The 17,866-nt window shown below is 34.7% G+C and overlaps 1 protein-coding gene across 3 annotated transcripts in view; it reads right to left on the bottom strand.

The window, feature by feature from the left end:
• LOC110456221 (xanthine dehydrogenase/oxidase-like) overlaps positions 1-17,551 on the bottom strand; it is a 28,373-nt gene extending 10,822 nt beyond the window's left edge. For 2 of the 3 annotated variants that reach the window (XM_021506817.1, XM_021506818.1), the window contains exons 1-17: positions 17,370-17,551; positions 16,100-16,237; positions 14,769-14,826; positions 14,274-14,370; positions 13,438-13,546; positions 12,246-12,372; positions 9,370-9,434; positions 9,027-9,110; positions 8,538-8,591; positions 8,231-8,363; positions 6,979-7,146; positions 5,185-5,267; positions 4,275-4,368; positions 3,730-3,839; positions 3,372-3,544; positions 2,920-3,073; positions 2,404-2,584 (exon numbers count right to left, since the gene is read on the bottom strand). In XM_021506817.1, coding sequence (XP_021362492.1) covers positions 2,404-2,584; positions 2,920-3,073; positions 3,372-3,544; positions 3,730-3,839; positions 4,275-4,368; positions 5,185-5,267; positions 6,979-7,146; positions 8,231-8,363; positions 8,538-8,591; positions 9,027-9,110; positions 9,370-9,434; positions 12,246-12,372; positions 13,438-13,546; positions 14,274-14,370; positions 14,769-14,826; positions 16,100-16,147 — 1,738 coding nt within the window. In that variant the 5' untranslated portion in view covers positions 16,148-16,237; positions 17,370-17,551. Of the gene's footprint in view, positions 1-2,403; positions 2,585-2,919; positions 3,074-3,371; positions 3,545-3,729; positions 3,840-4,274; positions 4,369-5,184; positions 5,268-6,978; positions 7,147-8,230; positions 8,364-8,537; positions 8,592-9,026; positions 9,111-9,369; positions 9,435-12,245; positions 12,373-13,129; positions 13,214-13,437; positions 14,371-14,768; positions 14,827-16,099; positions 16,238-17,369 lie in introns of those variants that run through there. The other variant, XM_021506819.1, reaches the window with a different exon arrangement.
• Between the last annotated feature and the right edge of the window lie 315 nt (positions 17,552-17,866).

Genomic DNA, 17,866 nt, shown 5'->3' with positions numbered 1-17,866 from the left:
ACAATCGGATAACATCTATATTTTGACAAATCAGAACCCAGTATATGGTGGCCATTTTGTCAAATTAGAAAACAAATGTCGCAGTTGAGTTTGCAATGCCATATTACACATACATACTAAATTTAAACTAAATCGAACTACAACGGAGCTTCGACCAATCAGAAACCAGTATATGGCATCCATTTTGTTTAATTAGAAAACGGATATTATAGTTGTGTTTGCGGTACCATCATACACCTACATGCCGAATTTGGATTGATTGGAAAATATATGTAAAACATGTAAAAAAGGATAGGTGACATTGGCTAACCTTAGCGCACACCTTTAGAAATTTTAAATTCCCAAAAATTTCAAAAATTCATGGCGGCCATCTTGGACCTCCGAACGAGATAAAAATAGCTTGTTGCACACCTATACCACCTAATGAGTATATGTGTGTAGTTTCATGATGATCCGCCCAGTAGTTTTTGAGAAAACCTCTGGACAAGTTCATGGCTGAAGAATAAGAAGAAGAACAACACAGAATAATAAGAAGAAGAAGAAGAAGAAGAAGAAGAAGAAACGGAGTAAAAACAGTAAGTCCCCAAAACTTTGTTTTGGGGGACTTAATTAACATAAGCATGTGTATCATAATAGTCGTTAGTTACATAACCCTTCAGTAAGCTTGCCTTTTCGAAGGTTAGGTTGTCAACCTGGTGTTTGGCCTTGCTAGGTTAACATTTCTGCATGATATTTCTTTTAAGCTATTCTTCATACGCGTTTGGAGATGTACTAGTTTATTTTTGCTTAAGACTCCTTAGTAATCCAACTTATAATGCAGTGAAACTAATATATACAATATGTGTACGTGTATGTGAGTGCATGTGTGTGTACATGTACACTGTGTATACATCCCTTTGTGTGTGTTGTGCGCTTCCGTGAGTACGTCCGTGCCTGCCTGTTTGTGTGTGTGTGTGTTTGCGCGCATGTATGCAGGCATTCACCAGCACATGTGAGCATACCACATGCTTGTGCATGTGTTCGTGTATAAGTGTGTACCTGCTAAATTTAATGCATGTACGTGCCCAGATATAAATTTGTGTGTACAACTGTAAGGATATGCACAGTGCTATGTTTTTGCTTCTTAGTTAAAATCATCCTCTTCATGTCTAGAAATCCAAACGGTTATGCGTAGAGATCTCGAGTCTCTTAATGCATAGTCCAAAACTTGGTTAGTAACATTCAATCCAGAAAAAAACTGAGGTAATTTTTGTTTCAAACTCAATTAAAATTGGTAAAGATTTACTACAAGAATTTAATGACGAATTTTCAAATTTGACTCAAGTGCAAAATGGGGGGATTATATTTGTGCAATATATACTTCAGTTATGAAAAAAGTCAACGTCTTACGTAGACTAAAATACTTATTAAATCGAGATAACCTCTCAAAGATTTATAAATCATTTATTTTACCAGTTTTAGAATATGCATGTAAATTGTGGGATGGTTGTACAACCTATGAAACAGAAATGTTAGAGAAAGCCCAAAGAGAAGCTTCTCGTATTGTAATTTGACTTCCTTCATATGCCCGAATTGAAGACTTACTTTTTGAAACTGGTTTAGAAACTCTTTCGAATAGGAGAAAACGCAGAAAACTCCAAATTCTCTATTGCCGTCAACAGTACGATCATTGGCATCTTTACATTCTTTCAAAACCTCGTTAACTTCAAATGTAAAATCTCTTCCAACAATCTACTTAGGCTTCGGTGAACGTAAATTAAACATTTTGCACACAAAACTTAGTCATCAATGTAGTCCACTTAAATATGATCTTTATAGAGTAAAACATGTGCAGCCTTACATCAAATCCAGCAAAAGGTTCTGATAACTATAATTATTTTTGTTTATTTTTATTCATGTGTGTACTTTGTTATATGTGTTGATGAAATTACAATTACATTGATTCTATTTATATGTGAAATTACTCTTCCAGGCTGCATGTCATGAAATTTGTATAATTTTTAATTTATTTAAATTTATTCAAATGCTGATCCATTCCACATTTGTACACGATTTCTTTTCTGTGTAACACACACCCCAACACACACACACGCCTTTCCTTCTTCACCCTATCTTTCTCCCTTTCCCAAAAAACATATATACTATGTTTACCATATGTTCTGAGGAAAGGACTTTATTAAATTGAAATAACTTGTCGTCGACCAATCCATTTGTATATTTGTTCAATAGTATATGCTTAAACTAAACTAAACAGATAATTTAAACATCCGTCGAAAGTTCTTAGCCAAGTACTGACACCTGTAGTTGTACAATCTTTTCTGTTGTCGGGGAAGACAAACATAAACAACGAATGCTACGACTAACAAAATATGTATTCAAATACTAATAAAAGAAAAGTCTTACTTTCAAATCTTGGCATATCGTCCAGAAACATGGCCTCTCCGGTTGCTAGCGCCGGACTAGAAACTATAGGGACAGGACATCCAACAGTGTCGTACGCTGGTTGTCCTGGGGATGGCGCCTGGTACACTTGTTGACCTTCGCATGGCGTCCACATGAGACCATTTACATCCTGTTTCTCGTTCTAATGCAATTTGGATCATATTATTTAGTTTGCTGTTCTCGACGTTCTTTCCGCGGTTTCCTGTGTAATTTCACTTTTTTACCTAACGTAGAGATACATCAAGCACCATTTTGACAATATCGGATATTTTTAAAAGAACTTAATCCAAAAATACGATCGCAGTCAATTTGTTTAACAATGATATCTATAATTGATTGACAAATATGATGACATTGTTCGAAATAAATGCCAATTTATGTTCGGTTTCCAATAACATCAAAAACAAGAATAAATTTATTTATTTATTAGAGAAATTTATTAGATAATAAACAAATAATCTCAGAGTATATACTTACAGGTTTAAGCATGATTTGGATTTCCCTCAAGAACTTGACCATAAAACTACAGGCGAGTTTCTGTTTGTACTTGCTGACAGTGACACCTGATTCAAGCTCGAAGTCACGCTCTATCCCATCACATACCAAAGCTAATGCACTGTTATCCGGACATCTTTATGAAACAAGTTTTTTACATATACTAAAAATCTTGTTTGATTTGATATGTTTATGTTTATGTACAGTTTGATTTCAAATGAAAAATAAAAAAAAAATATAATTATAAATCAAGCATTTTATCAAAAGCATTATACGATTACTCCACGCTTTTACAGAAAAATTCCGAGTGTCGTGAAAAAACGAACTATTTCGTCAGCTATTTGTATATTATAGTTTCTCAAGTTTACCTTTGATTATTCCTCTTACCAATATTTACCGTTTATGTGTAATGACCCTTCAACGAAGAAGTTTACCTTCCCTTTGCCAGTGAAGAGGCAGTTACAAGTTTCCTGGTGGTGCTGAGCGCGCTTCCAAAACAAATACTGAGGTCATCAATGTGGCCAGACTCACTAATGCTGACATAGAAACAGCCGTTCAGAGCAGCATATCCTTCACTTGGCTGTTTATAGTATGCAACGTAGGTGTTCTGGAATGGGAATGCGAAATCACTGGTCTCTACAACAGCACCATCTGAAATCTACTGTAACCGCAATTTATTAGAAATACGAAGCAAGTTTTATTGAATGTTAATTGTTTATCAGGATGAATATGCACCATTTAAAAGTGTTTACTCTAGTGACTCATGGAAAAGTGATGTTGAGATCGACTTACCACAGGATTAATTGGTACTTTAACAGATACCAAAATATCAGTCCGACCAAGTGATATAATCCCATCCGTGATAAAGAACTGATTGTCAAGTTCTATCTCTCTACTACCGTCTGCAACAAACCAAAACAACAGAGGTATGATCGATTTCAACAATCAGTTGACAGTCTATATTATGACTGTTTTTCTGGAGTTCCTATATTATTTATATCAATATATTATTGCATTTTGATAGTTCTCATTTTAAATGGCTTGTTTTCCCCGTTTCCTTTTTTTAGCTAAAGCATAAAACTGATTTCGAAAGAGCGAATTACGTAAACGTAGTATTCCAATGGTGCAAGTTCGCACCAAATTGTAACATCAAAAAAGTCCATTTTTCATAAGATCAAAGTTCCTTATTCCTATATTAAAACAATTATCAAATTCAGATACAAAGGTTAGTAAGTAATGTGTATTTCAGTTGATGAAGGAATTCATTATCGAAACAACAATTTATCATTCTATCGACAAATAATAATCGCATTTAATTGTTATGAAAAAAACCCTACCTTTTGAAGCAACAACAGCCGTTGCTCCAGCCGCCATTAATACAACACAGAGATCAGAACGAGGGTCTCCTATCGTCACGTGACCACCGAGAGTCTGGTTGACAGAATATAAACAGTTCAAATATGTTGTAATTCCTCATTGTTAAGACTTTTTTTTCGGTGCAACAATCAGATATTTTCCGAAACTACAGTTTAATATCGTAATTGGAATGATACCACACAACAGTTTCGCTAGTTAATATTGACCAATTTGACATTAAGTACCCAGATAATAATTGGAATGGACTGCAGATGTAGCGTTAAATTTATTCTGCCCTATAAGTATATAAAGATAGGTTCCTCGATGCCAAAGTCGATAGCTGACCCTTTATTAAAGCATAAAGGCTCAGTGAGATATATAGGGGACCCAAAGCCTTTTGCGATTCTTCTTTACAAGTTTATTAACTATCTTCGTTTTTTAAAGGGATCAGTATTTGACAATTCATCATATTTATTGCAACGAAAACGTTTTATGTCTGAAATGATAAAAATGGTTAAAAGCTATCACAATTTGACCCTTAAAACTTGCCGAAACTCACCTAGCAAAATGAAATATACCAAATCGGGTTTTTTTGGTTTTTGTTTTTAAATTTTATATATGAATTGATATTTATGAAATTTCCAACAATGTCCGCCATTACCACTCAACAGTGTGCAAAATCAAATCTCGGATCGTTAGTTCAGTTTGGGTTTGGTTACGTGAGACACGTTTTCAACTCAGTACCTGATATTTAGTTTACCTTGAAACCAATGACATTTAGGCCATGTATATCACTTAAAAATATGCTAACATTAATACATATGGATTGAATTGAAGAGTATCAAACATTATTACTTTATTGTCATAATTAAAAACATTTCCCTAACATACCGCTTGGTTTCGAATCTGCTGATTGGCCAGCCATCGAAGACTGTCCTGCATAGCGCTAATCACGTGACCGCGTAGTCCACGCCCTGTCGGAAAAGTAAATATAATAAATATATATCAATTAACAGTCATCACAAATTATATAAAATAACTTCTTTTTACGAATGACATGTATATACGAAACCGACTTACAATATATCTTTACAAACATTGAATATTCCTGTAATTTCGGCTATTTGTGAATTCCTCAGCTTTGCTGAAAATCGCAATTCCCTTTTAAATTTTCAAAATTTCAAAGCTGTACTAAAATATAAATATGCATCCTATCAAAGATGAAGTAACACTCCAGCCATGATTGTATCTTTAAAATTCGGCGATAGATGCAGTATGCCAAAAATGAACAAGAGGCCCAGTGGACCTATATTGCTCACCTGGATATGTTTAAAGAACTTGATATGAGGTAAGTATATAGCAATATATGGTTGGTACTGTATGTACATATGAAATTTCAGAAAGATCCATCCAGTATTTCTGGAGATATAGCGAGAACAAACTTCAAATGTCAAAACCCAAGATGACGGCCTGGTGGCCATCTTGTTTTAATAAATACATCCTAATAGTAACAGGCAATACTTGAAAACTCGATGGAGACAAAATTGGGATAAAATCATGTTATCACTATAGTAGAAGAATGATTTCAAAGGTTTCACCTCTTATTCCCCTATTTGGCCCTCCCCTCTGCCCTGGGGGTCACACCCACAGTTTATACAAATGAGTGCCCTTGCCCTAGGGATCATCCAGACCAAATTGGAATGAAATCCCTTAATCCCTATGGTAGAAAAAGGATATGAAAGGTTTACCTATATTTCCCCTAATGGGCCCCTCTCCTCTGCCACTAGGCGGGCCACACCCACCGTTTATTCAAAATAGAGTGCACTTGGCCTATGAATTCTCCATACCAAATTTGGATGAAATCCCTTCATCCCAATGGTGGAAGAAGGATTTTAAAGATTACCTCTATTTCCCCTATTCGGACCAACCCCTCTGCCCCCAGGGGGGCCACACCAAATTGTTATTCAAACTGGAGACCCCTTGGCCCAAGGATGCTCCAGACTAAATTTAGTTAAATTCCAAGTAGCATTTTGAAGGAAACGTTGACGGACGACGGACGCTCGCTTGCCATTCGGACAGGCGAGCTAATAAAACTGCGCATACAGTTGTTTCGTCCTTCTTGGACTCATCCGTGATGCTATGGGCCAAAATGTTGGAAATTCAAAAAGGTAGAAATTACTGTTGAAACAAAAGTAAAGTGTGTATATCATTAACCATATCACGTATATGTAACCAGTGATTCGTCATAAGGCGATTTACACAAACATATAAACATACGTTTGCATCAATATATGATGTAAATGTAATTTATTCCATTGTAAAACAGGACCTCGGTACATGTAAAACGAACTTCTAATAGTATCAGGTATCATTAGTAGTCATAGTGACAATATGGACCAATATGACCATTGGAACTAAACCAAACAATGTTCTTTGGATGAGTAAATAGAAACATAAGCAATGAAGAAATAGCAACAGTGAAGAAAAAGGAATTGGCAATTTTTCGAGGTAATCAACCTCTTTATCAAGAACATTTGGCCTATCACTTTATTTACGAGATACGAATAAACAGTATTTCTCATAATATTCATGTTCTGAAGTTTTTGTTAAATGGCATATAAAGACGCCAAGAAGATAACATCATGTGTTCATATTGTTAATGTGTAACATGATTAAAATACAAACCTGATGGAGACAATGTACATGCTTCCAGACGCTCGGCAATATCCGTAAGTGTAAGAGCGGCACCAATCGTGAGACAGTCGTCTGTTTGCTCAAATACCATCATTTCCTCTACATGCGTGCACGATATCAATGTGCCGTGAGTGATTACCTTTGTTTTTATTTGTTCACCTTTGAAAAGATAGGGAAACAGATGTGAATCAGAAACATTGGCTATGTTTTTATATTAACAATGTCAAGACATTAACTAAAATCGGGTTTTTTTTAACTATCTTTGTCTTTTAAGTGACCATTATACACTACGAAGAAAAATGAAGCAAGAAATGTTTCTTTACATAAAACGTGTTTTACACTGACACTGTACTTTGGTAGCTCCAGTTACACACACTACAATAACAGCAATAACTGTATACCTTACCGGATTGGTTACACACACTACAATGGATTGGTTACACACACTACAATAACAGTAATAACAGTATACCTTACCGGATTGGTTACACACACTACAATGGATTGGTTACACACACTACAATAACAGTAATAACAGTATACCTTACCGGATTGGTTACACACACTACAATGGATTGGTTACACACACTACAATAACAGTAATCACTGTATGCCTTACCGGATTGGTTACACACACTACAATAGCAGTAATAACGGTATACCTTACCGGATTGGTTACACATACTACACTAACAGTAATCACTGTATGCCTTACCGGATTGGTTACACACACTACAATAGCAGTAATAACGGTATACCTTACCGGATTGGTTACACACACTACACTAACAGGAATAACTGTATACCTTACCGGTTTGGTTACACACACTACAATAACAGTAATAACAGTATACCTTACCGGATTGGTTACACACACTACAATGACAGTAATAACTGTATACCTTACCGGATCGGTTACAAAAACTACAATAACAGTAATCACTGTATACCTTACCGGATTGGTTACACACACTACAATGACAGTAATAACTGTATACCTTACCGGATCGGTTACACACACTACAATAACAGTAATCACTGTATACATTACCGGATTGGTTACACACACTACAATAGCAGTAATAACTGTATACCTTAAAGACTGATATCTCCAATTATTATGACACTGTACCTTGATTGAAAGTCCCCATTATGATGATCGGTACATGTATCTAAATTGATAGCCCCTTATCTTATGAAAAAAGGTCCTAGATCAGCAACCACATTTAGATTGATACCTTACCTAGATTGGTCGCCCCCATTATGATGTGGAAGTCCGAATGCTGATCCATTAGGCTAAGAACCGCCCCCAATGTCAACGGTCTGAACCAACACCAGTCTCCACTCCGAAAATCCAGACATGTTGTGGTTTCATTCTATAATAAAATGACATTTTTTTAAACAAATCTATCAATTTAACTCTTCTGGTATATACGAGGATCACTTTTTGTACACTCAAACTATGTATTCACAACACAAATAACTTCAGTTTATAAAGGTTAATGACATAAGAAATGATTATTTTGATATCACTTCAGTATACACTGTACCTGGAGTTCGTTTGGAAATTGCAACTGTTCACCGCCTTTATAGTTACTGCTGCCCTGGAATCGATATTCAAATAAACACTGTTAACGCCTAAAGTATATCAGTGTATTTAAGTTTCAAATATTTTTTTCAGATGAACAAATTTTTCTGATGCAGGAAACCTAACAGCGATATTTCTAAAGGGGTCATTCTGGCAATGTTTACTGTTGATTACTGCCCCTAAATTAATATAATGTAAATGCCTCACCTATGCTACTACACAACAAAAAGTGTTATTTCCACATATTGATACATCAATTGATCTTAATTGGTTTAAAGAATAAAAGTATCGAAGGCCTTTTTTTTAAATAATTAATTTTGTTCTTTAATTTAATATTCTTTAAAAATTGTCAAATGCAGATAATATTTGATTGTATACATTATGGTTTTAAAATTGGTAAAGAGACAGATACTTGTAATCATGGATACTTGTGAATATGTGTATCGTGTACCTGGGGTGTCTTGTTCCTATCAGTGTCATCACGACAGATGTCCTCAATGTCTCCACCGGCACATTCTTCCCGATTTGAGCAGTCCTTGAGGCAAACAAATAAATAATACTTTTCCAAGTTGCAACTAAAGATTTCATTCCCACTCTCACATTTACCTCAACAGCTTTACGATATAGAATACATAATTTAAAGAACACAAATAATGATCCTACAAACGCCAAAACTTTACGTTTTTGTGAGAATTTAATATATTTTTGACATAACAGTTATTGGATTTTAGCAAGAGTTGTTCTAAGTTCAAGACACATTGTCTTTCGTTTGAAATATAAACACACATTATTACCTTTTTGCAAAAAGTTCTAAATGCATCAACTATCGGTCTGTATCCGGTACAACGACAGAGATTTCCTGGAAATATAAATACATAGTAGTATACATGATTTTACATGAGTTCCCATTTAACTTATGATTAACGACAACAACTCTAAAAATAAGATTATGGTCAGAGACAAGTCCGAACACAAACACCAAATCACAGAGGAGTCAGATCTCATCCAATTTGGCCACACCATCGAACCTCCAGTTCACAGAGACTTTTAACTCGTCTGGAGCTTCTCGGCATTAATAACCTTGATCCCTATCTTGGGTCTAACTATAATGGGAATATTTACTGACTCTTTGTGTTTATATCGTACTATGCATAATCCATTGTAGTTTATAAGTGAAATGTACACGAAACTGCATTGTATTAATATATATTATCAATATCAATGATTATATATGATATTGTATGTATGGTAGTTGTATAAAATATCCTACTAGTATGACTATGATATCCAACGAATCACTTATGATAAAAACCGTATCACTTAATGCCAGTTGATTATTTTTGTCACCGCATTAGAACTGGTATGCATGGGATCAGAGCTCGTTTTCCACATCCAAAAAAGAGGATCAATCTATTCTTTCTTTTGATGATAAACTTGTTTTGGTTTTATAATCTGAGATCACTCCCGATTATCATGTTTTTATTTTTGACATGTGAAGGCAATCTAAATGCAACTGTCAATCTCAAGCAAAAACAGCAAACAACCTTTGTAAGTAATAACTTTTAAATCTTATTTTTGTATTTGTTCATTTGTTCCATAATATCATTATACATTTTGTGGTTGGTATACTTGCTATATCGCTGCGGAGACGTTGAACTGAACCCCGGTCCGTTAGTGAACGACTCCGATTCTATTTCATCCTATAGTACTGAGTCATTAGATAACAGGTGTGATTTGTCAATGGTTCATTAAAATGTCCAAAGTCTGTTACCTAAAATAGATATTTTCAGGTCTGAACTTGAAAATTTTGATATAATTGCTATTGCTGAAACATGGCTGAACTCTGTAACTGAAACATCTGATGATTTGCTATCTGATAGATTCCACCCACCATTCCTAAATAGTAGATACAACCGCATAGGCGGAGGCATAGCAGTGTGTGTGAACAGAATTAGAAATTTTACTTTACAACGTCATTATATAATAAAGGAGGGATAGAAGTTAAGTATAAACAATACGGGCATCCTCATTGGAACTTTGTATAGACCTCCAAACTCTAGTAATGAGTTATGGCATCTTATAGATAACTCTATAGACCTAGCAATTGATACGAATATTAGTAACATTATCATTACGGGATACTTTAATGAACATCTATTGAACTCTACCGGTACTGACAGGCCTGTACGTATCAATGATATACTTAGCCGTTTCTCTTTGACACAATTAGTGGAGGAACCTACAAACTTCACGGAATCATCTTCTTCTTTACTTGATGTGTTCATAGTTAACAACATGAACATAATTAAAAAAAGTATCAGTCTGCGAATCTGTTCTACCAGCTATAGACAGAAATCATTGCACTATATATATACACCTAGATATCCCTAAATACATATGCAATTATACCTTTTAAAAGGAAAATATGGTTATATAATCAGGGCGATTATCATTTGTCCAATACCAAACTTGGTGCAATCCACTGGCGAGCCAAAATAGAAATTCTCCTCTACAAGATGCAGTCAACTTCTTAACCGAATCCATACTAGCATGTGCTTCAGTTTCAATCCCTAACAAATTAATTACTGTCCGTTCTCAAGATCCCTTGGATGCACAATAATATACATTTAAGAACATTAAAAGTTCACGAAAACGTATCCATAGGAAAGCTAAGCGAACTCAGAACCAAGTTCATTGGAATAAGTTTAAACAGTTAAGAAGTTCTTGTGTTGATGCTACAAGAAAAGCTAAGGCAGATTATTTTAGTTAACTAGCTGATAAACTTAGGCTTACACAATATTCTTCACGTGAATGGTGGACAATAGCAAACAGGTTTACTGGGTTTTCAAAGAAATCTTCTTCTATCCCTCCTTTATTATATAATGACGTGGTAATTGTTTCATGTTTATATAAACGATATAATTGTTAATCTAAGATGTTAAGTTCAACTTTTTGCAGACGATACATGTAAAGTGCTGCAACTGTACTAGAGGAGAGGAATTAATATAAGCGTATGGCTTGTTATCCGATCCTCGTTGTATCTGCACTGTATTGCAATGAAGTGTGCAAATGATGAAATAAATATTGTTTAAACCAACTCTAAAAAATATAACTTTGACCTGGATTAAGTGAGTTGAACGACATTGTTAGCGCCTGATAGGGTAGCTCCTGCGATTTCCTTAAAATTGTATTGATTAATGTATATGCTAATTGTTCTAATTGTATATATGTGTACTGTAAAGCACTCTAGAGAGGCTTATGTTAGCTAGATAGAGCGCTGTATCAAATGCTATATATTATTATTATTATTATAAATAGATTGTATCAATCCTGTACGATGTAAAGATATGACAAGTTCTAGTTAAAATAACAAGAATTTTACTTCGTTAAATAGCCATGATGTCATTCTTTGAAAAAAGTAGATCGACGTGATACAAACTATCTTATTTTTGTAAGGACTTACTTTAGGTGGTATTGGCAGATTTAAACCACTCAGTATGATGCTGTTCGAGGGAGCTTTAAACTGTTACTGGCGGTGTTGGGGGTCATTTTTGTTTTTATTTTTTTGGTTTTATTGCATGAACCAACACCATTGTAAAAAGATGAAATGAAAATTATGCTTAAAGATGAATTAGAACACTAATAGTCTCTGGATAATATTGTACACTACCTTCTAGGACTTTCTCCAGGGACTGTTCAGATGGATTGTTGTCATTCTGCAGCAGAGTATGCATAGTCATCACCATTCCAGGAGTACAGAAGCCACACTGAATACCGAACGATTCAATCAAGCGTGTCTGTAAATACAAGGTTTATACAACTGTAGGATGAACAACTCATCCATTTGTTTGTTATTACAATGTCCATAATACAAATTGAATGCCTCTGTTATATCAACTAGTTGGACGCTACAAAGTTTTTTTTAATCAAAACCATAGCTGTCTTATATACAATTATAAAAGCAAATTAGATCCCATTTTACTTTCTTCATGTAGTTTTCACTACGAAATCAGTTAAATAGGTTTTTTTTTAATTCCTCTCAATTATAAAGCCTGCAGTGTACATTAGACAGATATAACATTACATTTCAACATGCTAAGGGCAAAGGCCATGATCATCTGTAAACGTTATTGTACAATTAAACTTCAGAATACATGTGTATCAAATTAGAATAAATATACAAACACATTTTAACAATTCCTATGTGCTAAATTGTAACTTCTGTGATCAATGAACACTTTCTGTTACCTCTATTTAATGTAGCTAAAGTAGTTGTTGAAATGGTAATAAGCAGTTATTTATCATGGTATGCTATGTGTAAAGATGAACAGAACACACTCACACATGTAACTGCACATATACAATTTAGTAATGGCTTCATCAGGACCAAAGACAAATTACACTGCACCGTGTAGCTGTTTCGTCCTTTTAGGACTCAACGGTGATGCAATGAGCCAAAGCATTGGAAATCCAAACAGGTCTCAACTACCGTTAGAACCGAACGGGAAGTGCATAAAACCTCCTCTTATTTGTAATTTTCAAAATAAATATTACCGCAGTGAATTTCCTTATGATAAAAACGAAGTGTTTAATTTTTCAGTTCTCCAAAGTTCTCAAAAGATGTCTACATCAAAATGTCTGAAATATATGAGGGCATGTATCAGTTATTCTTTTTACAAAATTAAGACAATCAATAACATATTTAGAATTCTAATTTAGAACAATAACTGAACACTCTTGTTATCAGCATTCTATTCATAACATGATTAATTCATTATCTCAATAAACCTTAATAAATGTTCATTGTAATATAAAAGTTTTAAGTGTAAGCTTTGTTTTCAAAATAAGAGTAATTTGCAAACCTGTACTTTGCTGAGTCCATGTCTTGTGCTTCCAACTCCTTCCACCGTCGTTATGGCGTAACCATGGAGCTGGCATACCAAAATGAGGCAGGCATTTACACTGGAGTGTCTCGTAAGTTGTAAAGACAGATCAATAATTTAACTAGTGTGTCAAAAGTATTGATTATTATAATCATTAATAGTACTTAGAATACATGTTGAGCTAAATGTATTTCGTCTTTACGGAAATTAAAGTAAGCTGAGAACTATTAACCCAATGTTTTACAAAGTAAACGATTCAACTGATGTAATAGCTAATATAAATTACCTCTTTTCGACACATTACATCATTGATATCGAACTAAAATTACCGACCAAGTTAGTATTCGCTAAATAGAAATTAAGAACGTATTACCTATTTGTGTCACTACATAATTTATGAACAAAGGCCGCTATAATGATTTTAATGTATATCGAATGCTATCGTATGAGTATAATGCAATGTACATAATGGATATAAATTTTAGTTTAAACTTTATTTATTTCTAATAATTCAAAACTGATGTTATATACAAAAACATTAACAACGACGACTCGGAAACAAGCTCTATAAGTACGTTTACAATGTCCTTGTAATTTAATTTGAAACATCTCCAAAGTATTATGAAATAGTCGCTAAAGCGTATGCTAAACTTATGGTTTAGTATATGAAAAAAGAATAAGTGTTCACGTTCATTTTTAAACTACTGTAAGGCGATTTAATACAATATCGATTGTTGATGTTTTCGTTCGAGATTATGATATTTCAATATTTAACCAACTACATAAACTTCAGTCAGCTATCTCTTAAAGGATACTTGAGTTGTTGTTCCGTTTTGTGCCACCACGACATCATCACTGTACAGGATCCACATCCTCCTTGATTGCAGCCGTTCTTTGTCCCTGTGAGTTTCACTTAATATTGCTAAGGAGAAGTGTTGACTTCTTTAAAAGTTTATTGGAACTTAAGTAATGTTCACATAATAGTAAATAATTATTTAATAGAAATCGCCCTAACAATATCTAACTTGACAAATGCCCTTGTCAAATTGTCAAATTTAGAGCAGTCATATTTCATGTAGTTTCAATATTACTTTATCAGTTAGTGTAATTTTAACTAATGGCGACTATTAATGTAACTGCTTGTAAGTTAACAACTCTTCAAAATTATTACGCTGCCAGTGACTCGATATATTTCCGATACACATGACGTACTGATGAAAACAGAATATCAATGATGTTAAGTGGAGTTTCGAAAAACAAAATTACGTTCGTATTTCAATATCCGTTGAACTGAACAGTGATAAGGATACATTTGCGTCTAAGATACTGCAGCAAGGTTGTCGTCGGATTTGGATTATCCTCCACAATCTTAAATAGAGGAAGATGAAGCAAAGAGAAGAGGATTGAAATACCAAAACCGTCATGATATCGAGTCAACGTTTAGTGTTGCCTACGCAGTAGCCGTAAAACCCATGTGATATTCGTAATAGCTGGAATAGAACACCTTTGGTGCCGACCAATCTATTCACTATATTGAAAGCCGCCATTTTTGGTCATATGCAGATGGAGCAACGGTAGGAAAGTGGTTATTATGTATATCTTTGCTTTTCATATCATCACATTTACCAGATGCGGAATTCAGATCATTTTAAAGCAGATATCATATCATTAAACGGTAGAACTGTTTTGAGGAGTCCATGCGAAACGCAGTTGTGAACAATATTCGTGGTATTTAATGAGAAACCATCAAATATCCTCTGCCTAATTATCCTTTGCAAAGATACATTTATCCCTCGCTGTCTTTTTGGAGCGAAGCGGCATCCTTCATAAACGTTTCGAGTAAGGAACGGCGAGCTGTTATTTCAGTTTGCCGCAATGACACGGTCTAGAAGTACACGATCAATTGACCAAGTAGGCACGTGCATTCGGTGACTCGAGTCTAAAACAGTACTTGTACGTCGCTTACTCTGGTATCGGGTATATTTTAAACAGTACTTGTACGCTTACTCTGGTATCGGGTATATTTTAAACGCTCCCGTCATGATTGTACATGTTTTTATGAATATTGTAGAGACATACAATAAAAGGAAAGAAACAAAACATTAATTCAATTAACGTTAGTTAAACAGCTCAATTGATGTTTGACACATTAGATTACATAATGATAAAGATAGGTTTTACAAGCAATGAAGACAAAATATCGTTAGATATTTACAGACGACAATATTTCTATTGATAAACGATAAGAGATATCATTTTCCCTCGTGTTATACGAAAATATTTATGTACAAAATGTTATAGTTATTTGCTTTCATTTTTAGAAAAAAATACATATAACAATATAATTTTTCTCCAACACACGGTTTCGAACTTCTGATCTTGGTGTAACCAAGAAGTCCCTTTAACTAAAAAGCATTATTTTTGAATTTAATGTCGGTCACGTTTAGGTCAAAATAGGCCCAAGTGTACAATATTTCCTCTTACGGGCTCTGAAACTGGTCAACCAAAGCTATAATGTTAAGTCGTATAATTATCTTTTTAACGATTTCATACCAGCAGGAATGTGTTATTGTTATACCAGTATTAAAGATAGGTCGGGCAGTACCTTCATGGTGTAGGAAGAAATAATACCAAAACTTACTTTATGTCCATTTACGAAAAACACCAAAGACTTCTGGGTGGCTGTCATTTTCAAATGTCTTTATAACATCAAGAATAAAAAACCGAAATCACATGGCCGTACACATTCATCAGGCAAGGTAACACCAATCAACCAGTCCTAAAAAAGGCGTACGTATATGTATGCATAACCAAACAAACTGACTAACATTTAAATTCCGTTGTTTTACTTTATAATTTTGTAACAAACAAAAAACATGTACACTGTCAGCATTTAACATTAGTCCACGGTCTATCCATATAAAATAAACACTGAAATATATATGTATATAGGAATCATTGCTGTTATGTAAATATATATGTACATATGAATCATTGCTGTTATGTACATATGTATGAATATTTGAATCATTGCNGTAAACCGTTTCATCTCGCTCGCACCACTTGTGTTTGCTGCCTAATCAGGTGACGTTATCGGCGCTATTTTTAGCCGGGCTTTCCCGAACAATTCAAGTGGTCAAACTGGACATTTGGAACGGACTATGAATATGGGGATAGCGAGGTAACATAAGTGGAAGTGCATACAATACATACATTCATTAAAAAAACCCGCCTTTTCACGTGATGTCCCTTTAATGTTTATGGCAAAATTCGCGCAAAAGTAATAAAGCTGACTATAGTGAACAAAAATAGTATGCATCAGCGAACCAAGTATTATGTTACCTTTACACTGTACAGAACAGTTTCTAACTCGGACGAGCGGGCATGGCTCGTGCGTCTAGCCTTGTTAGCTTCGTTTATTAGTTATGATTTATATTAAACATTTATGAAAGCATTTTCTTTGTATATCCGATGCTAATCACTACCGTCCGAGGATTCAGGAGTGCGTGTACAAAATTGTATACGGTTATGATTTAACTTTTCATAATACATAGGCTATGTTTGTACATACATTTCCTGTAATAAAATGTCACTTTTCAGACAAGACAACAAAGTCTATAACAGTTTGACCATGGTCATAGTTTCACATTGTTTTGGATACAGTACACGATACCCAAACCACTTCCATGCTCCGTTATATTGAGGGAAATTATGAGCAACCTACAAATTCCGTACTTTGCATGACAAGCTTGGATAAAAGAGTTCCTACTTTGAATGCTCCAGTAGGGCCTAAAGCGACTAACATTAAGTCGAGAGCACTACTGTAACGTTGTTGACAAGTAGGACACGTAAGTTGACAATTAAGTAGGACACGTAAGTTGACAAGTAGGACACGTAAGTTATATACTTACGTCGGGCGTACTCGATACAGTTTGTCGCTGAGCGTCGTGATTAATCTGACCACTGTCGGTACGACTGAACAGTTTGGTACTGGTTATTTATCTTCGGAAAGAACCAGACTCTTCTTGTTTGCGCAAGCTACGCCGAACAGAGCATCAGGACCTGTCAGCTTACATCCCAGACTGTACTCGTACTCTTGCCTGTGCCGGAAGGACGCGACTGTACTGGCGCGTTCGTTTTGCGTTGTCGTGATTAGTGCTGAATAAAAACAGTATACATACACTGTAATACATTAATTACTTGATACAGTTGTAATCTTAGTAGTAACAAAGCACCGAATATTGATGGCATCATAAACGAATACTTAAAAAGCACTCAACACTGTTATTTAGCTGAATTTAGAAATAGGATAGGTTCTACAACAGAAAATGTCTTGCATGCACTTATATCCGTTTATTTTCCCTCGGTAAAAAAAGTTTTCGTTCATATGCTGATTTCCGTAAAGCAT

The sequence above is a fragment of the Mizuhopecten yessoensis genome, unplaced genomic scaffold (assembly GCF_002113885.1).
Source record: "Mizuhopecten yessoensis strain PY_sf001 unplaced genomic scaffold, ASM211388v2 scaffold8573, whole genome shotgun sequence".
Classification (NCBI taxonomy): domain Eukaryota; kingdom Metazoa; phylum Mollusca; class Bivalvia; order Pectinida; family Pectinidae; genus Mizuhopecten; species Mizuhopecten yessoensis.
The sequence above is the reverse complement of the archived record's forward strand: the minus strand, read 5'-3'. Positions and strand labels throughout refer to the sequence as shown.